The sequence below is a fragment of the Brachyistius frenatus genome, unplaced genomic scaffold, assembly GCF_029030835.1.
Source record: "Brachyistius frenatus isolate BFR_SWC_R1_liver_20210118 unplaced genomic scaffold, ASM2903083v1 Contig_84, whole genome shotgun sequence".
NCBI lineage: Eukaryota > Metazoa > Chordata > Actinopteri > Embiotocidae > Brachyistius > Brachyistius frenatus.
This window is the reverse complement of record NW_027210683.1, coordinates 15,001-38,956: the sequence shown is the minus strand read 5'-3', so window position 1 is coordinate 38,956 and position 23,956 is coordinate 15,001. Positions and strand designations below refer to the sequence as shown.

Genomic DNA, 23,956 nt, shown 5'->3' with positions numbered 1-23,956 from the left:
AAATGTCCTGAAGAGAGTCTTTACATTTAAAATACATCATGACATCTTAAACAGAAAGTTTTAAAATACGTGAGATTAAATGTATAAGTTACATATTTTGTATAAACACATATCTGTATAAGTAGTAAAACGTGCTTTTAATTATGAACATATCATTTAATATGCATATGTTATGAATATAAGTATCTGTAATGAGAAAAAAAAGTAGTGCAAACAAACGATTATAGAAACACATGTTATATAATAAATTATATAAAATACTCCTTTTTTATATATTTAAATATGTTGAATGTTTTAATAAATCCGTATCAATAAAAAAATGAATTGCTGTTTTATTAATTTGATGTATTAATTTGTCAGTGCGGTGTTTCCGACGTGCCTCGTCATGACGTGTGACGTATGACGCATGACGTGTGACGTATGACGCATGACGTGTGACGTATGAAAGTGCGTCGTGACGGCTGCGGTCAGGCAGTTTTCCCTCCTCGTTGACGAAGCTAGCCGGCCCGCGCCGATGTGGAGCTAAAGACGCTGTCGAAGCAGAAATCTTTGGGACTCCGTCGCTTCACCGGTGACGAGGAAGACGGACACGGAGACCGACACGCAGAGTAACGTCGTTCACGGTAAACCGGTCGTTAAAGTAGCGCCTATTCTATTTCCGTCCTGCTTTTGTTTTGCTAACGAACAGTTAGCTGGAGGCTAGCTCGCTAATTAGCTTGACGCATGTAGCAGCGGAGCGTCGCTCGGAGAACATCCGCAGCAGGGACACTTCCTGCGGGCCGGAGGAGTCCGTCAGGGAGGGCGGGCGGCTCCGGTCCGGTCCGGTCCGGTCCGGTCGGACTCACCCGGTGACCGGTTTAAACTCGTCATGACGTCATGTTAGAGGCCTTGTTTTGGGTTACTGGTGCTAACTAATAGCCCATTTCGGTCAGCGTGTTCCTGGTTCCTGAAGTCAGCGGGTTCCGAACCGACAACCTCCGGGGGTTCGGAGGTTCGGGGGTCCGGAGGTCCGGGCTGCGGCCCCCTGATGAACTTATGAAGCCCGTCATTAAAGGGGAACTTCCTGATCGTGTCTCCTGGTTCATCATCTGGTTTCAAGTCGTTGGTTCTGTTCGGTTCTGGTGTCGCTTCGTTTGAACTTGTTCTTGTCGTTACAGAAGACCTATGCGGTCCTGCTAGCAGGACAACATGTTCAACAAGTCATTCGGGACGCCCTTCGGTGGAGGGACGGGGGGCTTCGGCACCGCGTCCACCTTCGGTCAGCAGAGTAAGTCTGTCTGTCTGTTTGTTTGTTTGTTTACTTACTTCTTTGTTGTTTGTTGTTCTGTTTAAACCAACAGCAGGTGTAAACATGCCGGAGCTGCAGCCGGTGACTGAGCACATCGGTCCTCATGTGAGCTGTGTTTTTCAGACACCGCGTTCGGGACCACCGGCGGCTTCGGGACGTCTGCGTTCGGGGCGACCACCAACACCGGAGGACTGTTCAGCACCACGCAGAATAAACCAGGTGGGTCGGCCGGTCCAGATCGTCGTTCAGCTTCCCGTCTGACCGAACGGCATTTGCCTCCATTTAAACCCGGTTCTGTGTGCAGGCGGCCTGTTCGGGTCCAGTACGTTCAGCCAGCCGGCGACCTCCTCCACCAGCACCGGCTTCGGCTTCGGTGCGGCCAGCGGCACCACCACCAGCCTGTTCGGCAGCACCGGGACCGGCACCACCGGCGGGCTCTTCTCCCAGCCCAACAATGCCTTCGGTGCCACCAAACCCACCTCGTTCGGGAGTGAGAACCTTCCAGTGTTAAAACACGGCGTCTCGGCTTTATTCGCCCTGTTTGAGTTTAACTTCGGCTCTGAGCTCAGTTTGTTAGAAACGTCGTGTTGATCTCTAACCGCCAGACGTTTATGAGCTCCATTGTGTCCTCCAGACTTCGGGACGAGCACCAGCAGCGGCGGGCTGTTCGGCGCCGCCAACACCGCCGCCAACCCGTTCGGAGGGACCAACTCTCTGTTCGGCGGCGCGGGCTTCTCCGCCGCTCAGCAGCCGGGAACCACCGTCAAGTTCAACGTGAGTCTGTCCGGACGCCGGCGCTCCCTTCAAGCTCCGCCCACCGACTGACTTCCTGTTCTCTCTCCTTCAAGCTCCGCCCACCGACTGACTTCCTGTTCTCTCTCCTTCAGGCTCCGACAGGAACCGACACGATGGTGAAAGCCGGCGTGACCACGAGCATCAACACGAAGCACCAGTGCATCACGGCCATGAAGGAGTATGAGAACAAGTCGCTGGAGGTGAGTCGGCTGGTTCCGCTCCCACACCGACGGACGAGCCGCCGCCGGTTCTGATCCGATGCTCGTCTCTCTGCAGGAGTTAAGGCTGGAGGACTACCAGGCAGGCAGGAAGGGCCCGACCAACCCGATGGCTGCCGGGACCGGCGGCCTGTTCGGCCCGGCCGCGGCGCCGTCCAGCACCACCACGGGCCTGTTCGGATCCGCGGCCCCCAACCCGAGTTTCTCCTTCGGCCAGAACAAGAGCACCTTCGGAGCCGGTAAGATCCGTTTATTCACCTCCGGATTTAAATCTTTAATCATTTTACGGAGGCAGTGAAGCATCATTGTGTGTCCACGTCCTTCCTCCAGCACCGGCCGGCGGGTTCGGTACCGCCACCGGCGGGCTGTTCGGTCAGCCCAACCAGCCAGCAGCCAGCAGCCTCTTCAAGCCATTCGGTCAGACCACCACCGCCCCGGCCACCGGCTTCTCCTTCGGAAACACCAACACCATGGGCCAGGCCAACACCAGCACCATGGTGAGCATCGGACCGGAGCCTCCGTCCCGGTTCTGCTCTCTGTGGAACCAACGGACCGGGCTTCTTCACGGCTTTGTTAATCTGCAGGATCTTTAAATGTATTTTCACTAATTCATAAAGAAGCAGGAAGAGCTTCAGTTTGTATTTCAGGAAATCGGTTAACATCAAAGTGTTTAAACATCAGGGCCGGTTCTGACCCGCACACGTCCAGAACTGAATCAGAGGCAGATGTTATAGGTCAACATCTGTCCCACAGCAGGAGTGTCTCTCCCCGGTGACCCGAGTCCTCGCGTGTCTTTCAGGGTCTGTTCGGGAACACGGCTCCGGCTCAGCCCGCCGGGTTGTTCGGTGCCGCTCAGACCAGCGCGGCCACCGGGTTCGGCACCGCCACCGGGCTGTTCGGCCAGCCCAACACTGGGTTCGGAAACGTCGGCACACAGGTACAGAACACGCAGTCCGAATAACCTCACTGAGCATCTTAAATGGACCTTTGGTGACCTCTGACCTTTTAACGTGTGCGTGTTGCCTTCTGCAGCCCAGTTTATTTGGCAATAAGACGGCCGGGTTCGGAACCACCACCACCAGCGCACCGTCCTTCGGCACCGGCACCGGGCTCTTCGGGAACAAACCCGCCCTCACGCTGGGAACCGGCACCAGCACCTCCACCTTTGGTAAGCGGACCGAGTCTGAGCAGGTCTACGTGACTTCAGATGGACTGTGACGGTTCAGATATCCAGAACCCGGACCACAGAGGTCCAGAAGGAACCGCGTCGGTTTCATACTCCAGACTTTTCACCTTGTGTTTGACGCGGTAGGTTTTGGTGCCAATCCTGGTGCAGGGAGTCTGTTCGGGAACAAGTCGACCACCGGAGGACTGGGGACCGGACTGGGAACCAGCTTCGGAACAGGTACCAAGAGAACCGGGACACCGGGCGGGTTGTTAAAATGGCGTTGGCTCGTGTGTTCGACCAATCAACGAACTTCGATGTCACTAAAGATTCCTCGTGTTCTGATGTACGAACTAAATCCTGCTGTGAAGACGCAGAAAAAAGTTTCTTCATCCAACAGTTGTTAGAAACATGAAACATTTCAGGAGCTGGAACCATAAAAATCACAACAAGAACCGTTTATCAAGAACCATCAAACACTGATTGCAACTTCAGTCAGTGACATCACGAGGTTCCTCCATGTTCTCACCTGAGGAGGTCCTCACCCGTGTGCATGTGTGTGTGTGTGTGTGTGTGTCCAGCAGTGGGTCCTGGACAGACGCTGTTCGGCAACAACCAGAACAAACTGGGCACCACGCTGGGAACGATGGGAACGTTCGGAGCCGCCGGGTTCAGCAGCGGCGCCGGCACGCTGGGCTTCGGAGCGCCGCAGCAGCCCGTCGGTGAGTTCGAGTCCAGGAACGACATCCAGTATCTCAGACGATGTCAGAGCGACATGGTTCGCTCACATTTGTGTTTCTTGTCCTCGCAGCGCTCACGGATCCGAACGCCGCCGTCGCCCAGCAGGCCATGCTCAACCAGCAACTCAGCGTCTTGGCCTACTCGCCCTACGGAGACTCGCCGCTGTTCAGGAACCCGCTGTCGGACCCCAAGAAGAAAGAGGAGGTGAGCGGAACGCGCTTCATTTCATTTACTTATTGAAGTTTAGTCACATCAGATTTATTTTTATGAAGATGTTGTGAAATCTCTAATTAGGCTGAACGATTACATGAAACATATAAAAAGGTCTGAAGTGGTGATCTGTCATCTTTATCGGCAAATTATTTTATTTAAACACAGAAATCTGTGAAGCTTTAGAAACTCCAATTTTTTAATATTTATTAGTTTGATGATTTACCAGTAAAAAGCTCTTTGAGTGTCCAATAACAACATCCCCTTTGTTCTGACAGCGTCTGAAACCGACCAATCCGACGGCCCAGAAGGCTCTGACCACGCCCACCCACTACAAGCTGACCCCTCGACCTGCGACCCGGGTCCGGCCCAAAGCGCTGACGTCCTCGGGCGGCTCCAAGTCGCAGCTGTTCGACGGCCTGGACGACGACGAGCCCTCGCTCACCAACGGAGCCTTCGTCCCCAGGTACCCGCCTCATCACCGTGGCAACAGAGTCTGAGAAGCTTTAAATACAGCGTTCGATCAGATGTAACCGTGTGTCCTTCGAACAGGAAGAGCATCAAGAAACTGATGCTGAAGAACCTGAACAGCAGTCAGTACAGCAGCCCCGTCAGCAAAGAGACGGACGACCTGGCCTCGCCGCCGGAGTACCCGCAGAACGGACACAGGTGGGGGACGCACGACTCGGCATTTCACAACTCAAGAATATCTATAATATAATATTAACAACAGAAATGAACAGAATTAAGTGCGGGGCTGCTTTGATTGGCAGGTGGGTGGAGTCACAGTTGGCGAGCTGCAGCTCCTCCCATGCACCGCTTCAGTTGTCTGGACAGACAGACAGACGTGGAGACACTAACAGATCTTCAGTTTCTTGTTACCGAGTTGTCCACTGCAGATAACGGTGATGTCGTCCTGCTCTGCTGTCTGCAGGCACATGGAGGACGAGGAGGAGCCCAGGGAGGCCCCGCCCTCGAGCGGTCGGCCGGACGACGACCCCGAGGTCACCCAGTTCTACGTCAACCCCATCGCTAAGCCGATCCCGCACGGCCGCGCCCACACCAGCCTGCAGGACACCATCAGTGACCTCAACATGCACAAAGGGTCCAGGAACGGGCTGGAGGTGAGCAGACGTCCTCGGACGCTGATGAGGACGCGTCCTCGTTAGCGTCCAGTGTGTAACGTTTGTCTTTCTGTCCTCAGCTGAGCAGCGACGACGTGTCGGCGTCTTTGGGGGAGGAGTCTCTGCAGGAGGAGAATGAGGACGAGCAGCTGGAGTCCCAGCAGTCTCCTCACCCTGCAGGTCAGAGACGTTTTCACCTTTGACCTCCGTTACGTCAAACCACGAGGCTGATGTTCATGTGGACAGGATAACGTTTTATTTTCTTATCAACCTGATAAATCAGATTCAACGTCGAAGATCTGAGTCCAGTTAATAATCGAGGGAACGTGAATGATTTCCATCGATAGAGAATAAAAGTCTTCCTTTGTGTGTTCCAGGCATCGTTCTGAACCGTGTGGGTTACTACACCATCCCCTCCATGGACGACCTCGCCGATATGGTGGACGAAAACGGAGAGTGTGTCGTGGAGAACTTCACCGTCGGCAGGAAAGGTAACGAACACCTGAGGTTGAGCTGAGAGGAAGTTCAGGCCGAACACGCCGGGGAGCTGAATTGGCTCTGATTGGACCGCTGTCTCACTGTCTGCTCCGATTGGACCGCTGTCTCACTGCTCTGCTCCGATTGGACCGCTGTCTCACTGCTCTGCTCCGATTGGACCGCTGTCTCACTGCTCTGCTCTGATTGGCCCTCACAGGTTACGGCTCCGTCTTCTTCCCCGGCGAGGTGAACCTGACGGGACTGAACCTCGACGAGATCGTCCACTTCAGACGCAAAGAGGTCATCGTGTACCCGGATGACAAAAACAAGCCGCCAGAGGGGGAGGGGCTTAACAGGTGAGTGCAAACATGATTTGTATCATTTAAAAAAAAAAAAAAAAAAAAAAATTATTGGTTCGACACACAACCAGCTGTCCCATTAATTCACCCAGATAAAAAATAGAAACCACAAACGGTCAACAGTTCCTTCAACAAGGATTTATGGACGAAACCGAAGACATCAGATTAAAAAAAACTATTTAAAAATGCTAAAAACCTCTCGTAGTCCTGAATCCTCGACCATTAGGCAGATGTAAATATACCCGAGTGAATATCTTTTTCAAGCTGTGTCTCCGTGTGTTCGAAGGCGGGCCGAGGTGACTCTGGACGGCGTTTGGCCCAACGACAAGACGACCTGCGCTCAGATCAGGAGCCCCGAACGTCTGACCGACATGAACTACGAGGCTCGGCTGGAGAAAGCTTCCCGCAAACAGGGAGCCCGTTTCCTGGAGTACCGGCCGGAGACCGGGTCCTGGGTGTTCGAGGTCAGTTAGTGTTCGTTAGTCGACCTCAGCTCATCTACGTCGCATCATAATTCATACTTTCTTCTCGGGTCACTTGAAGTTCTGTTTTTACTTTAACTGACAGCCGATAAAGGTGACAACACGAAAACAGTGTGAAACGGACTCCTCCCACTTTCTCTCAGGTGTATCTGACTCCTCCCTTTTTCTCAGGTGTTATTGACTCCGCCCTCTGTCTCTCAGGTTACCCATTTCTCCAAGTACGGCCTCCAGGACTCCGACGAGGACGAGGACCTCCCGCCTAAAGCCGACCCAAAGAAGCTGAAGACGATGATGTCACTTCCTCCGTCCAGGCTGCAGCAGCAACTTCCTCCCTCTCAGCAGCAGGTGGCGCCACAGGCTCAGGTAGAGCAGCCTGCGCCCATCCACACTCACCATCATCATCCTCCTCACTGACACACCTGTAGATGTTCCATTTGTACCATGTTTTTCTTTTGATTTTTCACACTTTTTTGCTGATTTAAAGAAAATACTTAGTATTTTTAAGGAATGTTTTATTTTCTTTTATTCACAATGTTAAAGTCTAAAAGTGTTTATACAGCTGCAGTTTCTGATCAGCACCTCCAACACTGATCAGGTTTGTATTGAGACTCAAAGTGTCAGACTGGTGACGCCAGGTCACCACCAGAGGGCAGCAGCAGCTCGTGGCCCCGCCCCCTTAAATACAAGAAAAGAGTGTTTATGAAGAAACACTGGTCCAGAACAGACAGGAAACACTCCCCGCCAAAATAAAGTCCATAATAACGAACTTCCTGCAGGAGGAGATGAATGTAGACGGCGGTTTTAAACGTGCTGCTGCTTCACTTCAGACATTACGGATTATTTCACCGTTTAAATAGTCACAGATTACATTTTTATTGATAAACTAATCAATGAGTCAGCTGAGAATAAAGAAAAAGACATGTTCTTTAGTTGAGTTCAATCTTGTGTTTCAGCTGATAAATATTATTTTATGACTCCAAATTGAACGTTAAATATCAGAAAACTGATTTTTATCTCCCTGACAGACTTTTTCTGACCGTTTTGTTTTGTCGTTGAACGAACAGTTTAGAAGATCCTCCTCCTCCTCGGCCGGTACCGGCTACTTCCTGGACTTCATGTCCCACTGCAGATAGTCCCACCCTCGATGTGGTGTGGTTACCATAGTGACGCTGCGTGAAACGTACCTCATCTTTAATGCAGAAAACACTAGAAAGATGACGACGACCAAAATCCAAACTGGAGGTTTCATAACGAACACAAACTGACGGTGAATAAAGAAAATATTGTAGCTCGTAAACATCACGACGTCATGTGACAACTCTCTGACCAATCACAGTTCTGCAGTGTCTTTACGTCACCTTTTAGTATCGGCTCGCTCCGAACCTCAAAGGAAGAGATACTGAAAATAGAAACCAGAACTTCCCCCGGGTCGGTACCGGCAGTCACTGAATGTCTCGCCGTCCTCGGCTTCAGTTTGAATAGAAAACATGATGCTCCGATCCGAGGGCCGGTTCTGTTTCAGCAATGCGTGTTTACATCATAATCAGCTGTTTGTTTGGTTGAACATGAACTGGACTCAAAGTTTCTGTTGTGTTCAAGCTGTGACTTCAAATGTTCTCAAATAAAATCCAATAAAGTTCCTGAAGATGAAAAGTTTTTGGTTCTGAAATGTTTGTGTTAAGATTTAAAGCTGCGGTGATCCAGAAAGAATTAATCTGCTTATTGAGCAGAACTGAATGAAAGTTTGAGATGAAAATCTAAAACTTTTCTGATTCGATGCTCAAAAACGTGACAAAATGTTAATTTATTTAGTTTTTTTTGGTCTTAAATGACTGAAGTTTAATTCCTGGACAGAACAAGACGTTTAATGACGTTTTATTTTCCGACATGAGTCTGATTCCTGCTGAATGTTTTCATGTAGATTAAAACATTTAGGATGAGATCAGAGAATACTGAGTTGAAGTGAAAGCAGCTGTCCGACGGGCCGCGGAGCGACACCGGGTCCGAGTGTGTTCATGTCTCCCGACCGATCCATTCTGTGTTCCTCCAGTCGGCGGTCGTGGATCTGCCGGGCGGCGTGGCCGAGCTGGACAGCGACATGGCCGACATCACCCAGAGCTTCCCGACAGAGAGCATGCTGGGAGGAGAGGAGGACGGCGAGCTGCCGGCAGCTGAGTTGGACTCGCTGGACGGGAAGTTCGGCGGTCCGATATGCGTGGAGCCGGACGGCGTCTCCGGGTCGGGACACATCGCGTCCTCGCTGGGGATCAACCCGCACACGCTCCAGGTACAGACAGGAAGTGCATCATCCACCCCCCGCCACAATAAAACGGGACAGAACCCTTCAGGACTGGAACCTCTAGAAGGTTTCAGAACCAGAACGGGTCGGAGCCGGTTAATAAAAGTCCTGTTTGTCCCGTAGATTATGAAGGCGTCTCTGTTCGCTGAGGACGAGGACGACAGCGACATGTTCCAGGACCAGGGTACCATGAAGATGTCCACTGACGTCTCGTCTCCTCGCCTCGTCCTGCCGGGAGCTCCGGGCCGACCCTCTGGTACCAAACCCAAACCGTGCCCCGCCCCCCAGGGGGCGGTCCTAATGCTGTACTTCCTGTTTGTCTCCTGACTGATTGACATGTCCCTTTGTTGTCTGTCCTGCAGTCGGAGGTCTCCTTCAAGCCCGGTTCACCTCCTGCGTCCTCTCTCAGCTCGCCGAGTCCTCCTGTCCTCCGTCCAGGACGGTCGAACCGTCCCGCCTGTCGCAGTGGGCGGGGCCTAGCCCCTCCTCCTTCCTGCTGCCCGCCCGGACCCCGGAGCCCTCGGTGAGGACGGTGGGCGTCCGCCGGCTGGGCGGTCCGGTCCCCCTCAAAGAGTCGGTGACTCGGGGGAAGGTGGGTGGTCTACTGCCGTCGTTTATTCCGATGTGACGGACAGCTGCTGTCTCCGTGGTAACGCCTGCTGTCGCTCCACAGGGAGGCCTGCTGATGGACACCGGGCTGTTCGCGGTCCGGTCCTTCCGGGTCGGCTGGGGGCCCGGCTGGATGCTGGCCCACTGCGGCAGCCGGCTGAGCTCGCCGACGTCCGAACATCTGGAACGACACGAACCGAAGACCGACTTCAGCTTCCTGCCCAAACCGGCCCGCAGCAGACCGTAAGACACAGGAAGAGGAAACCTTTCACAATAAGAGTTCTTAAATGTAGACGAAGAGAGGAAGTTAATCATAAAGTTGTTTGAATGTTGTGGATCAGAACCGTCGGTCTTCCTCCCACAGACTCACCGAGAGCCCCTACAAGGTGGTTCTGGAGCAGCTGGTCGGGCTCGAGCCTCCACAAGGGAAGAGCATGGAGGAGGAGGAGGATGACGAAGAGAGCCTGTCGGTGCTGCAGCGCCCCCTGGAGATCTGCCTGAAGCACAGCACCGTCTGCACCCCCGACGGCTCCGACTGCCCGCTGGTCCGACCGCAGTCCGGCGTGGCGGCGCTGCACGAGTACGCCGAGTGGATCACCGAGCTGAACGAGAGGCAGAGCGGCGCCGAGCGTAAGTGATCCGGTCAGAGGTGACGTTTCAGTCCGACTCAGCACCGCCTCACCCCCCCACCCCTCCTCTCCCCCTCCAGCTCTCCTGGGTCACTGGGCCGAAGTCTGGACTCTGTGCGAGGCCCTCTGGGGCCGGTTGGGACCTTCGGACCACGAGTCCGACGAGGAGACGCCCAGCGAGTACGAGCAGCAGCTGGAGAGGAGGCGCACCTTCTCTGCCTGGCTGTCCTGCGGTGCCACCTGCAGGGTGGAGGAGGAGGTGGCGACGGCCGGGAAGGGACGCCACACCGACGCCATCTTCAGCTATCTGACCGGAAACCGCATCAGCGAGGCCTGTCGGGTCGCTCAGAAGGAAGGTGAGAAGGAGTCTGTTTCACCAGTGAATCTTTGCTTAGCCCCGCCCCCTCCTGTCCTCGTCCAGTAAAACGTCTTCAGCTGGTTTCATGTTTCACATTGAGCTTCGTCTCCAGACTTCAGAGCGGACGTCTGTTGTAAATGTAACACAGCTGTGTGTCCCCAGGAGACCACCGTCTGTCCCTGCTGCTGTCTCAGTCCACCGGCTCTCAGTACTGCCGGGACCTGCTGGCGCTGCAGCTCGCCGACTGGAACCGCATGCAGACCGACTGCTACCTGTCCGAGGAGCGGCTGCGCATCTTCACGCTGCTCGCAGGCAAACCGGTACGACGCCTTCACTGTCCGTCTGTCATGACGCGTTGATGAATGTTTCCAAAAATGATACGTGTCGGAGACGTTTTATGTCCCCGTTGCCGTGGACGCTGACCGTTCTGTCTCCGACCTGCAGGTGTGGCAGTCGCCCGACTCCGTGGTGAACGTGTGCTCCGAGCTGGACTGGAAGCGCTGCGTGGCCGTCCACCTGTGGTTCATGCTGCCTCCCACCGCCTCCGTGGCCGACGCCCTCGCCAAATACGAAGCCGCCTTCCAGGTGAGCCGACGCCTCTCGCCGGCCGGCAGGTGTCGCGGACTTCCTGGTGTTCATGTTTCTCCTCATGCGTCTGATGCTGGTTGTTCCTGCAGGGCTCCTGTGAGGGCGGGAAGTACGCATGCGCCCCGCTGCCTCCCTACCTGGAGGAGGAGCCGGAGGAGGAGGAGGAGGAGGAGTCTAAACGGCCGCTGTACGACCTGTGTTTCCACCTGCTGAAGCTCTACAGTGACAGGTGAACCAGACGGGGCGCTTTCACACCTTTTAAACCTGATCAAACCGACTGGAGAGCTTTTAGTTTGAAATGAGAGCTTTTAATTTGAAACGGATACAGGAAGTGGCTGCGTTTTACCTTTCCCATAATTCAACTCTCCTGCTCTGTGTCAGCTGGGTAAACAGAGATATTTCAGGGTTGTTATAAGGTGGTAGTCTCCTCAATGACATCACGGAGACATCAACTGTCTCCACAGACACTACAGCCTGCAGCAGCTGCTGGAGCCGCTGACCGTCACCTGGCAGCGGCTGGACTTCCGCCTCAGCTGGCACCTGTGGGGCGTCCTGCAGGCGCTGCACTACACTCACCTGAGCTCCTCCCACCAGGGACTCCTCCACGCCAGCTACGCCGCCCAGCTGGAGAGCGCTGGCCTCTGGCACATGGCCGTCTTCATCCTGCTGCACATCCCCGACCACACGTACGTCCTCCCTCTGTTCTCCTTCAACCCGCCCTCTGTCCTCCCTCAACCAAGAGTCAGAAACAACATGTCCCCTCCAACGTGTGTCCTCAGGCAGCGTGAGCGTGCTGTCAGGGAGCTGCTGACCCTCCACTGCCCCCTGCTGGAGACTGATGAGTCAGCGCAGAGGGAGCGCTTCCTGACCGGGCGTCTGCTGGTCCCAGAGCGATGGATCCACGAGGCCAAGGCCACCCGGGCCCGCCGCGACGCCGACCGGCACCAGCAGGCCCTGCATCTGTACCGGGCCGGGTACTGGAACCGGTGCCACCGGCTGCTGATCCAGCACCTGGCCTCAGGTACCGCTCAGGTCCACCTGGAGTAACATCAACAGAAAAGTTTCTTTTTGTTTGTCATTTTAAAATCTGGATTGTCACACACTCTACTCTGATTGGTCGGGTCGCTGTCAGTCACTTGAACCCTCCCACAATGTAGCAACCAATCACAGGTGATCAGCCGGGGTCAGTCCAATCTCATATGGACCGTTAGTGCCACAATTTAACAAGATTTTCACAAGATTTACATTAAACTGTTTTTACCCTTTTAAAAAGACGTCAAAACCAAAAGCGTCACTTTGTCTGACGCTGTAATGAGGCACTTAAACGCCTCATCAGGCTGACATGTTTTTTTGTGAATCAAGGGAAAGTTCAGGAACCAACGGTCTTCCATACTTTTTACACTAGTTCAATAAACTCATGGAGACGTGACATTTGATGGAAAACTTTTAATAATTCATCAGTAAACATGTGAAGTCCAGTCATGAAAAACAAAGTGAAGAGGAACACTTTAATCTGATTCTTCTCTTTTTAGATTATTATATTTTTTTTAATGTTTATTTTGGTTCTTTGGAGAGAGAAAATCAAATGTCTGTGAATTAATATGAAGTTATTACACGAGAACAAACATCTATTAAAGAGTTATAAAAGACTGGAAGGAAAACCGATGACAAACGTTAAAAAAATAGTGAATATGTGCGTGTCAGTAATTTAAAAAAAGTCGATAAACTTCTGTTGTTTGTTTTGTTCCTCCTGAAGAGTGCATTATCAACGACAACCACGACTACCTGCTGGAGTTCCTGGAGGGCCTGGAGGTCCCTGAACACAGCGCCACCATCCAGGACTGGGACACGGCAGGGCGGGTTTACCTGGACTACATCCGGGTCATCAAGACCCTGCAGGACATCCAGCAGGTACCGGCGAGGGAATCCTTCACTTCCTTGTGAAATATCTTAATAATCGTCATAACTCAAACCTTTGACCTTTGACCTCTCAGATGGAGACTGCCGGCTACGAGCTGGAGCGTCTCTACACCGACGTCACGTCTCTCTGCAGCCGCATCGAGCTGCTGCCCTGCAGCACCGCCAGGGACCGCCTCGCCCAATCAGGTAAGAGCACCACGGCGGGCGTCACATCTGAGCTCTGATTGGCTGAGCAGCAGAGACCAATCAGGTTCAAAGTTCAGAGCAGCTTCATCAGTTGGCCGATCGCTCCTCTTCCTCTGAGTGAAGATGTCCCTCAGTGAGAGGTAACAATCAATAAATCAATAAATCAATAAATATAGTAAATGAATGAATACAATGGGACACGGCGGGCGGGTTTACCTGGACTACACCTGGGTCATCAAGACCCTGCAGGACATATAATCAATCAATAAATAAACGTTCCTCAGTGGCAATAAATAAATAGAATAAATGAAATATGTTGGAAGACGAGGATGAAGCTCCACATGAGGATGAGGAGGGTTCATGATGACGCTGCTGACTGGGTGGAGCTTAGTGACATCAGCAGGATTCAGAGTTCAGTCCAACAGGAAGCAGCTGATCAATACTTTATCAACCAGGAAGTTCCTCTGACCTAACCAAGCCCCGCCCCCGCCCCGCCCCTCCTCCCTCCCTCCCTGCAGAGATGGCGAAGCGCGTGGCGAACATCCTGCGGGCGGTGCTGAGTCTGCAGCAGGGCGACGTCCCGCTCGCTCAGCTGGCGCCGCACATCAGCCGCCTGCCGATGCCGGAGGATTACACGCTGGAGGAGCTGAGGGGCCTCACGCAGTCATACCTGAGGCAGCTGGTCGTCAGCCAATGAGAGCGCAGAGCCCACCAGCTGATTGGACATCATGAAACTCTGAAAATTCATCAAGAAAGAAGAAAACGGTCAAAGAGTCTGCAGCTGAGGAGCAAGGGGCGGGGTCAGGGGCGTGACAGGAAGAGATTCCATTACAGACAGGAAGTGGCTCTTCATTGAACTCTGACCTTTGAGGTTTCAGCTTCTTCACTGCACAGATCAGTGGTTCCCGACCACAGGATTCAGTTTGACTCCGACTGAAGATTATTTTATTCTGAGCTGATTATGAATTAATTTGACTGAAAATAATAATTAAAATAACAATAATGGAGCTGCAGTTCCACTGGGTTCTACTGGTTCCACTGGGTTCTACTGGTTCCACTGGTTTCTCCTGGGTTCTACTGGTTCCACCGGGTTCCACTGGTTCCACTGGTTCTACTGAGTTCTACAGAGTCCACCTTTTATTCTGTTTACGAACACAGTCGGCCATGTTGAGACTCTGCAGACATTGATGGAAACCAGTGGAAATTACCCAGCATGCATTTCAGGAGACTCCTGTGGAAACAGGTTTCTGTAGTGAAGAAGCTAAAAACTCCCCTGTTGACCTTTGACCCCTGACGGAGTCACCTATGGGCAACGACTTTCTACTTTGTTTTTATCAGCTGATCAGCTGTCGGTATGTTTATAAAGACACTGAAAGGTCAGAGGTCAAACAGCCCCGAGGTCTATTTTTGTAGGTTTTCTGTTTTTCCGTTTGGGGCTGAATGTAAATCAGAGTGTGTTTACACGTAAACAAATAAACAAACAAACAAGTTTATTTCCTTAATTTCTGTGTATTTTGTTTATTATTCCGTTTATTATTGTTTATATTCCCGTTTAATTGATGCGTTTTTTTGAGATTTCGCTGCATGTCAGGAAATACATGTTTATTTTTGGAACGTTGACAAACAAACGACCAGTTTGTCGGCGTGACAACGATGTGTTTTCTTTTCTAATAAAGTAACTTCAATTTGTCCACAAACATCAACATGGTGTGTGTGTGTGTGTGTGTGTGTGTGTGTGTGTGTGTGTTGATGATTTTGTTGATGATATTTTTTAATAAAGTCGAGTAGAAATAAACAGTTTGTTTTGTTTTCTTTGTTGTTTGGATCTCACCGTCTTTAAAAACCTGTTGTGGCGCCGCCTGCTGGCCGATGGAAAGAATACATCCAACATTCACTAAATATAATGTTCCATAAATGGATCTTTTAATCAGAGAACTTCGCAGTCAAACAAAAAAAACCTTCATTTGATTAAATTCTTACATTGAATTTGACATGTTTCATATTTTCATTTATCAACAGGGTTAATATAGGATGCTATAGGATAAGTGGAAATCTATGGATATATTTAGAGTTTTAGTAAAGATGCAGAGGATGAAATCGGACAGATGTCTGGATGTTTCTAGATATTTACATTTCTTTTTTGGCTGCTATCTTTTGGATCTTGTCTCCCTTGATGACTGCTTCTGCAGAGAGCGGTATCTTCTCCAGCAGCCTCTCCTCCAGATCGTCCTTCGGTCCGACTCCGAAGGCTTTGGCCAGAAGTGACGTCGCCACGACGAACGTCTTCACGTCGTCGCCCACCTGAGCTTCCAGCTCCGTCTGGGTCGCTCCGACTCTCACGATCCCGAAGATCTCCAGCGTGACGTTCTGGACTTCAGCGCTTCGATTCTGCACAGAAACGAGATCAGTGAGATTTCAACCCGTGGGTAAAAAACAAGCAGGTTTCAAACCGACTTTATCGTCATGACAACATGTAGAACACCGACCTTGACCACTCGGGTGTAGTCGGTGGAGTTCAGCGACACGGTGTCGAAGTAGCAGTTGGTCCTGACGTTGATCACGTGGACCGAGTCCCCGACCGACGCTCCTCCGAGCTGCTCGACGTCTTCGCCCCAAAACACGATCCTGATGGAACCGGAGTCGTCTCGAAGTTCCAGCTCTCGTTTGTCCGTCTTCCTCCGTTTCTTCTTCAGTTTCACCTTCTCGATGGAACCGATCTGAAAAAACCAGCAGAATAAATCAATGATCCAAAAACATCGTCGGCCCGACTCGGAGATCTGATTCGTTCCTGAAGGTGAACGCAGACGTCTCGTGCTCTTTGAGAAGCAGATTGACGGCAGACGAGGCCGCTGCTAAACTTACATTAGTTATCAACCAGATGTAACTCACCTCCGTCACGGTTCCTTCAACACTCACGGTGGTTCCCTCCTCGGATGCGGTCGCCCTGGCGACGGAGACAACGGGACTCTGAAAATAAATGATCATGCGAGCTTCCAGCTTCAGGTTCTCGGGGATCTCGAACTGGCCCGCCTTTGATATTTTGCTGGATTGGAAGACTTTCATGACCTTCTTCTCCACGGTGACGCTCCTGAAGTTGAAGCAGGTTCCCTCGACGAACTCTTTGAAGCGTTCTCGTCCGTAAACCATCACTTTCACGCTGCCCGTCTCGTCAGCGACTCCCAGGTTGAAGAAAACCTTTTTCTTCTTGTTTTTGTTCATGTAAGTACGCAGACCAGATTTCTGCACGACTCTTCCTTGTATGATTTTTTGGTCGGTTTCACCACTGATCAGTAAATCAGCAATGGTTTTTCTCTGAAAACAAAAAATACACAAACAAACGTCAAAACAAATCGGTATGAAGTCAAACGTGAACAATAAAAGAAATCCACTCACACATGATGGAATCTTTCTCTCCTGGAAAAAAAACAAAACACATTGTTACACGTTAGCTAATTTTACATGTTTAAACATCTTCCTGTAACCTGGATAAAAACCTACAGAGGGTTCCTGAACGCAGCACGGAGGACCAACAACCTCCGTGAGGACGAATTCAGACCCGGCCGACGTCAAAGAAAACCCAGCTAGTGACTCCTGACCTGACGCACCGGAGACTTTCTGAACCTGTCAAGGGTTTCTGTTGACCGTTTACAGTTTGACAACAAAATCTGATGTTTCTCGGAGCGCTGCTTTAAAAACAGCCCTGATTCTGTGGTGGAAATCATCGCATGGGCTCAGGAACACTCGGCTGTTCGCCGGTGTGTTGAAGGTTTTTCCCTCCAAAATTTGACCCCAAAATCTGCTGTTTCTCTGCTCCAGTTTTGGGTTTCCATGGTGACGTCACTAGTGTTGATGTACCAGCGGTCACGTCAATCAAACGCTGATCAATAACTGAAGTCTTCCTGATGAAGGTTGTTGGTCCTCCTTCAGCTCCATGTGTTTGATTGACAGCACAAATGAAAACGATGCTGCCATCGAAGACGTGTGATGTGTCGTATTTATTATTAATGAAGAAGTTACCTCGTTCGGATTCTTCGTCTTCGGTTCATCTTGAAAAGAAGAAACAGACATGAGTTTCTACTTTTTGTGCTTCGGTAGATTTTATTCCATAAATCAGTCGTTTGATTCTTATTAGTTTTATTGAAATATTTAAATGTGACTACATTATTAAAGATGTCTTCTTTGTTTTTTAAAGCAGTATTTTGCGACGTAGTGAAACTTTCCATCTTCTGTGATCTCACCGGCTTTGACCTCCTCCTCTTCCTCCTCCTCCTCTTCCTCCTCCTCTGAAAACACTGAATCGCTCTCAATGTTCCTCTTCAACCCTGAAAAACACTTTTTATAAAACACACGTCTCACTTCCATCTGACTCATAAACAACATGAACTCACCTTTTTTCTCTTTGACCTTCAGTTTGTCCACGAAAGGTCGCAGAAGTTTCTGGACTTCCTCATCGTTCCTCGGGATCTTCTCCACGATGTTGTTCATCTCAGTGATGGAATTAAATAATCCAAAATGCTGCAGGATCTTCTGAACCATCTGAACTCTGAACTTGGAGTTCTTCTCACTGTTTGGTATTTTGTCGAGGAGGAACAACATCTTCTGGTACTCCTCTTTGGTCAGATCCTCCAAGATGGAGGTCAGCGCCTCCTTCCACTGCACCTCCGAAACCTCCTCCAACATGTCTGATAACACAGGAAGACATTGTCTCACCCCCTCCACCGCGTCTCACCCCCTCAACCCCGTCCCACCCCCTCCACTGTCTCACCCCCTCCACCATCTCACCCTCTCCACACTGTCTCACCCCCTCCACCCCGTCCCACCCCCTCTAACCCCGTCCCACCCCCTCACCCCGTCTCACCCCCTCCACCGTCTCACCCTCTCCACACTGTCTCACCCCCACCACCGTCTCACCCCCTCCACCCCGTCTCACACCCCCTCACCCCGTCCCACCCCCTCCACCATCTCACCCTCTCCACACTGTCTCACCCCCTCCACCCCGTCTCACCCCCTCCACCGTCTCACCCCCTCCACCCCATCTCACCCCCTCCACCCTGTCTCACCCTCTCCACTCCGTCTCACCCCCTCCACCCCGTCTCACCCCCTCCACCGTCTCACCCCCTCCACCCTGTCTCACCCTCTCCACCCTGTCTCACCCCCTCCACCGCGTCTCACCCCCTCCACCCCGTCCCACCCCCTCCACTGTCTCACCCCCTCCACCATCTCACCCTCTCCACACTGTCTCACCCCCTCCACCCCGTCCCACCCCCTCACCCCGTCCCACCCCCTCCACCATCTCACCCTCTCCACCCCGTCTCACCCCCTCCACCCCGTCCCACCCCCTCCACCATCTCACCCTCTCCACCCTGTCTCACCCTCTCCACTCCGTCTCACCCCCTCCACCGTCTCACCCCCTCCACTGTCTCACCCCCTTCACACTCTCACCCCCTCCACTGTCTCACCCCCTCTACACTCTCACCCCCTCCACTGTCTCACCCCCTCCACCCCGTCTCACCCCCTCCACCGTCTCACCCCCTCCACCCTGTCTCACCCTCTCCACCCTGTCTCACCCCTCCACCGCGTCTCACCCCCTCCACCCCGTCTCACCCCCTCCACCCCATCCCACCCCCTCCACCGTCTCACCCCTCCACCCCTCATCTCCTCCCCCTCTCACCCTGTCTCACCCCCTCCACTGTCTCACCCCCTCCACTGCGTCTCACCCCCTCCACTGTCTCACCCCCTCCACACTCTCACCCCCTCCACGCCATCTCACCCCCTCTGCCCCGTCTCAACCCCTCCACCGCGTCTCACCCCCTCCACTGTCTCACCCCCCTCCGCCCCGTCTCACCCCCTCCACTGTCTCACCCCCTCCACCCCGTCTCACTTCCATTCATATAAAAATGAATAAAAAAAATTGGAAACATAAAGAAGAATAACAAAGTTTAAAAGAGAATTGCTTTTGCTATTATTTGAGGGGATGAGCTGTCAATCAACTGGAAAGGGGCGGGCTTTGCACTGATTGGCTGCCAGGGAGCTCTACAAAGACCAACCTGTTTTAGCTTAGAAGCCGGAAGTCAATAAAAGCCCGCCAAAGTCAAATCGCCCTTCCAGTAGAAGCAAAAACAATCTTCTTTTAAACTTTATTTCTTTACATTTATTCATTCATTGTTTCCTCTTCACATTTCCACATTCGTGTCCTTCTTTGACAGATGTATTCTTTATGATAGCTCTTCGTGTTGTTGGAGCCCAACATGAACTTCCTCCAGGGAGGAAGTTGTAAAGTTTGATCACTCGTCGGCTCCTGTTTTCAGTCGCTGCTCGGAGCTTTGATCTCGTTTCACTTTCCTCTCGACGGAAAAGAAAACTCGGACGATGTTTTCAGTCTTCAATCCAACAAACTCTCCGTCACCACGTAGATAACGTCGTGTCTGAGTCCCCCCCACCACCCCGAATAATGGTTTGATCCATTTGTTCTCGCCCACATGGGAGGTGTTTGATATCACATTAAATCATACGACTGTTATTTTCTTCTTAATATACATAAAAACAAAAATCACCATCAGTTCAGAATTTCACCCAAAATTTGCTGAAAAAAGCAAAATGTTTATTTTTTGTTTATAAAGAGTTTTAATGAAGAACTGACGTCACAAAACCGGAAATCATCTGTTCATTAAAAACCAGAAAGTTTCATCAGACTTCTGATCTTGTAATATTCAGCCGGTGATTCTTATATTTCACAACTGCATCTTATTTTGCTGGTTTTATTTATGTAAATAAAGACTAATGTTAATAACGGAGGACGATAATCTTCATGTTTTTACACACACACACTTTATTGCAGCGGATCGTCCAGAACGTCTCAACAACATTTAGATCTGATCAGAAATCAGCAGGAAGTTCACAACGTTTGTTTTCATTTAAAGAATGAAATAAATCTGAAGTCAAAGTGGTTCAACGTCTGGTCGGAGGAATGATGTCACGTTTCACACAACAACAACAACAACAACAACAAACAGCTTTTAATTCAAAATAAATAACCCAGGTGACTCTGACTCCGCCCACTCCTTCATCTAAACCAATCAGATCGCCCAGAGCGGAGACGGGCGGCGGGTGGTCAGAGGTCAGAGGTCGCGGCCTCTATGTCACCATGTACTCCTGCCGCTTGTTGAGTCGCACTTGGCAGAGCGAGACGGCGCCGACCGCCACGTAGACGGCGGCGGCGATGAAGCAGTTGATGCCGACCTGCGTGTAGAGACGGTAGATGTTGTCGGGAGGGTTCTTACTGCGGGACGGGAGAGAAGGGGAGGAGTTACTGGAGCCGGGGCTGATGGGAAATCTGAGCCGTCAGTCATCGAACACACAAACGAATATTAATATCTGAACATTTGAACAATCGACGGATCGTTTCAGAACATTTGAACAGAAACAGTTGGAACTTGGAATTCAAGACGTCACGTCAGGTTTCTACTTCCTGTTGACACCTCAGAGTCCAACTGGACCAGGTCCGAACCCGGTACCGGACCAGAGGGCTTTTAATGTGAAACCAGGGCCTTTAATTTGAAAGGGATACAGGAAGTCTCTGCAACCAGTGGTGTGATCAATCAAGAAGAAATCGTGGTTCATTAAATAATCTGCTGACTAACCGAAGAACACTTCCATCGATACGCGATTAAATATTATAACTTCCCCCTCGGAACTTTTCAAAATAAAAGACTGAGACCAACACAGGGACACAAACAAAAAATATAAAACAACCAGAAATTACGTTAATGATTTCCAACAAAACAAAATATGAAACTATAAAATCCTCAAATCCGTCACTATATTTAAAATAAATACGAGGTGATCAGTTCTTATTTTAACAAATATGAAATAAAGCGTCTGATATTCTGGAAACAGATGTTTTCTACTCGTCTTCACCAGGAAACCTTTTTTAGTCTCAGAGTTTTTCCTGTTAAAGAAAAACGTAAAAAGTCGCTAATAATTCAGTTTTATTTATTCTGTCTCGATCTTGAATTTGATTTTGTTGAATATTTTTGTGTCAAACGTTTCGGATGAGAAGGAAGTGGTGTTGTGACTGACTCGCTGCGGATGTCCTCCTCGGTGAACGGGATGTCCTCGATCAGAACCGCCGACTTGGCGCTGAAGAAGATTCCCAGCATCGCCTGCAACACAAACAGGGTGGGTCAACATGAGGCTCGGGGTCACCGCAGGGCCGCAGGACGAGTCGGCCGGGACGCAGTCTTCAGTCTTTAAAAAAACCACCTGCTCATTTATTATCTATTAATCTGCAGCGTAGTTCATATTAATAATGTGATTATTAATCATATAAAAGAGGAACGAGCCGCTGTGACTCAGAGGAACAACTGACTTCCTGCTTTTAAACATCACATGACGGCAAAAACAAACTGTCATCAGCTGATCGTGATTGACACGATAACGATAACCCCGATAAATTGATCGGTAACTTGCTGGACTTCAGCAGGTACCGGAGATTAGTCGGTTTTACTCCTCTGATTGACAACTGAACGTCCTGTTACGATGTTTAACGCTCAGAGCTGGAATCACTCATTAAAGTTCAAATCCAGCCTCCGTGACGTTAATTACAGACCGCTGGTCCGAGTTTATCGATCACAACAGGCGTGTATTGATTATTGATGCGGCGTCAGAGCGTTTCTTCCGGCCTCCGTGGGCTCCGTCTATCTACTGGAGAAGAACTGGTGTTCAGACACGAGTTACAGTTCGTTTCTCATCACATGAAAGAGATTCAGAGCTTCTGTAAAATGAATAAATAACAAACGTTGATTAAAAATGTAAACATGAACGTCTCTGTGATCAATAAGCTCAGTTATCGCCCCCCGTCCAGGAACTAGTCCCCCCCGGTCCTTACCAACATGACGACCCCCCAGATGCTGATCACGATACCGCACGCGGCCATCTTCGGCCCGCAGAACAGGAGCGACGGCATGTCGTCCAGAGATCGATCAGCTGATTTCTACTTCTGATTCTCTAATCGGAGAAAACCTCCATCGAACGACGCGCCGTCAGCTGATCCACCGTGAGATCCGGGAAGTACCGGAACCCCGCGGCGCAGCGACCAATCACGTGTCCGCAGCTACACGCCCCGCCCCCTCCTCTGACACCGACCAATGGCGTTTCACTTTCAAAGCAGCGCAACATTCTGTTGAACCGTTTCCTTTGTTTGTAGTTTCCTCCTGAACACGTGATCAACAAACTCCCCGTTCAATTACTGCGTTTCATCCTCCGTGTTCTCCGTGTTCTCCATGTTCTCCGTGTTCTCCGTGTTCTCCGTGTTCTCCGTGTTCTCCGTGTTCTCCATGTTCTCCATGTTCTCCGTGTTCTCCATGGAAGCCCGCTAACGACGGCGCGCTGGCTAACGTCACGGAGGCTAACTGTAGCTAGCAGCTAGCTGCGTGTTTTCGCGTTTTTGTTGTTCGAAGACAAAAAACTTGGATTGCGTCACCGACATGACGTCAGCCTCTGCGAAGGTAAGAGCTCACCTGAGTCCGGTCGCCTCTCACGAGAGAAAACACGGAGCACACCGGACTCACGAGTCTTCTCTGAAGGTTTTTGCAGCTCAAACATCCAGAAGTTCAGATCAAAGATGTTCAGTCAGTTCATACAAGAAGCTTAAAAACGGAGATTTGACTGTTTTATGTTTTGGATTTCATCTTTAAAACACAGATTGATCTTCTCTTCCAAGAGCTGCTGTTTGTTTTGATCTCCTGATGAATCTGGTTTGAAGGTTTCTGTCACTTTCCTCCAAACTGCTCCGGATTTACAAACAGGAAGTGTTTCCTGCATCATCAGAGGACCCCTGTTGTCGTCATGGATACGGTAGTTACCTCGTGTCTGGGACATGTGATGCAGGTGTGGGAGCAGAGACAAGTGAAGACGGACCTGCGTCCACATTCACGTCCAGAACCAGAACCGGGATCCTGAAGTGCCTGTGAACGACCTTTGACCTCTGACCTCTGACCTCTGGATCCTCTTCACTGCAGGTCGGAGAGATTTTCTCTGCAGCCGGAGCTGCTTTCACCAAACTGGGAGAACTGACGATGCAGCTGCACCCAGTTTCTGATTCTAGTCCTGCAGGGTGAGACACACACACACACACACACACACACACACACACACACACACACACACACACACACACACACACACACACACACACACACACACACACACACACACACACACACACACACTCACACACACACACACACACACACACACACACACACACACACACACACACACACACACACACACACACACACACACACACACACACACACACACACACACACACACACACACACACACACACACACACACACACACACACACACACACACACACACACACACACACACACACACACACACACACACACACACACACACACACACACACACACACACACACACACACACACACACACACACACACACACACACACACACACACACACACACACACACACA

At 50.9% G+C, this 23,956-nt stretch overlaps 4 protein-coding genes across 6 annotated transcripts in view; 2 read left to right on the top strand and 2 right to left on the bottom strand.

The window, feature by feature from the left end:
• Positions 1 to 462: 462 nt before the first annotated feature.
• Positions 463 to 15,243, top strand: nup98 (nucleoporin 98 and 96 precursor). 3 transcript variants are annotated; one of them, XM_069709587.1, is made up of 35 exons: positions 463 to 623; positions 1,158 to 1,267; positions 1,412 to 1,507; positions 1,593 to 1,778; positions 1,923 to 2,062; positions 2,176 to 2,283; positions 2,360 to 2,540; positions 2,632 to 2,798; positions 3,101 to 3,238; positions 3,334 to 3,469; positions 3,614 to 3,706; positions 4,051 to 4,188; positions 4,278 to 4,411; positions 4,696 to 4,883; positions 4,970 to 5,086; positions 5,352 to 5,541; positions 5,622 to 5,721; positions 5,919 to 6,032; positions 6,236 to 6,374; positions 6,664 to 6,841; positions 7,061 to 7,222; positions 8,910 to 9,146; positions 9,282 to 9,414; positions 9,521 to 9,750; positions 9,832 to 10,010; positions 10,132 to 10,397; positions 10,477 to 10,752; positions 10,917 to 11,074; positions 11,199 to 11,339; positions 11,432 to 11,571; positions 11,807 to 12,028; positions 12,122 to 12,363; positions 13,099 to 13,253; positions 13,337 to 13,448; positions 13,967 to 15,243. In XM_069709587.1, exons 2-35 carry the CDS (start codon positions 1,189 to 1,191, stop codon positions 14,143 to 14,145), a joined length of 5,454 nt encoding a protein of 1,817 aa, XP_069565688.1. In that variant the 5' UTR covers positions 463 to 623; positions 1,158 to 1,188; the 3' UTR covers positions 14,146 to 15,243. The 3 variants fall into 3 exon arrangements, with proteins under 3 accessions (XP_069565688.1, XP_069565687.1, XP_069565689.1); XM_069709586.1 differs by having other exon boundaries at positions 4,048 to 4,188; XM_069709588.1 differs by lacking the exons at positions 13,099 to 13,253; positions 13,337 to 13,448; positions 13,967 to 15,243 and having other exon boundaries at positions 4,048 to 4,188; positions 12,126 to 12,255.
• Positions 15,244 to 15,415: 172 nt separating this feature from the next.
• On the bottom strand, positions 15,416 to 18,128 carry LOC138627409 (replication factor A 51 kDa subunit-like). The gene is made up of 7 exons (XM_069709705.1): positions 17,837 to 18,128; positions 17,687 to 17,770; positions 17,466 to 17,494; positions 16,842 to 16,862; positions 16,338 to 16,760; positions 15,935 to 16,165; positions 15,416 to 15,836 (listed from the first exon to the last, which is right to left on the bottom strand). The coding sequence occupies exons 1-7, from the start codon at positions 18,126 to 18,128 to the stop codon at positions 15,576 to 15,578; spliced, it is 1,341 nt and encodes a 446-aa protein (XP_069565806.1). The 3' UTR covers positions 15,416 to 15,575.
• Positions 18,129 to 20,253: 2,125 nt separating this feature from the next.
• Positions 20,254 to 22,503, bottom strand: rnasekb (ribonuclease, RNase K b). The gene is made up of 3 exons (XM_069709681.1): positions 22,336 to 22,503; positions 21,528 to 21,610; positions 20,254 to 20,727 (listed from the first exon to the last, which is right to left on the bottom strand). The coding sequence occupies exons 1-3, from the start codon at positions 22,411 to 22,413 to the stop codon at positions 20,583 to 20,585; spliced, it is 306 nt and encodes a 101-aa protein (XP_069565782.1). The 5' UTR covers positions 22,414 to 22,503; the 3' UTR covers positions 20,254 to 20,582.
• A 79-nt stretch (positions 22,504 to 22,582) lies between these two features.
• The window catches only part of bacc1 (BPTF associated chromatin complex component 1), a 5,899-nt gene continuing 4,525 nt past the window's right edge, over positions 22,583 to 23,956 (top strand). Inside the window, exons 1-2 of the mRNA XM_069709612.1 lie at positions 22,583 to 22,954; positions 23,468 to 23,562. Coding sequence (XP_069565713.1) covers positions 22,934 to 22,954; positions 23,468 to 23,562 — 116 coding nt within the window. The 5' untranslated portion in view covers positions 22,583 to 22,933. The remainder of the gene's footprint in view (positions 22,955 to 23,467; positions 23,563 to 23,956) is intronic.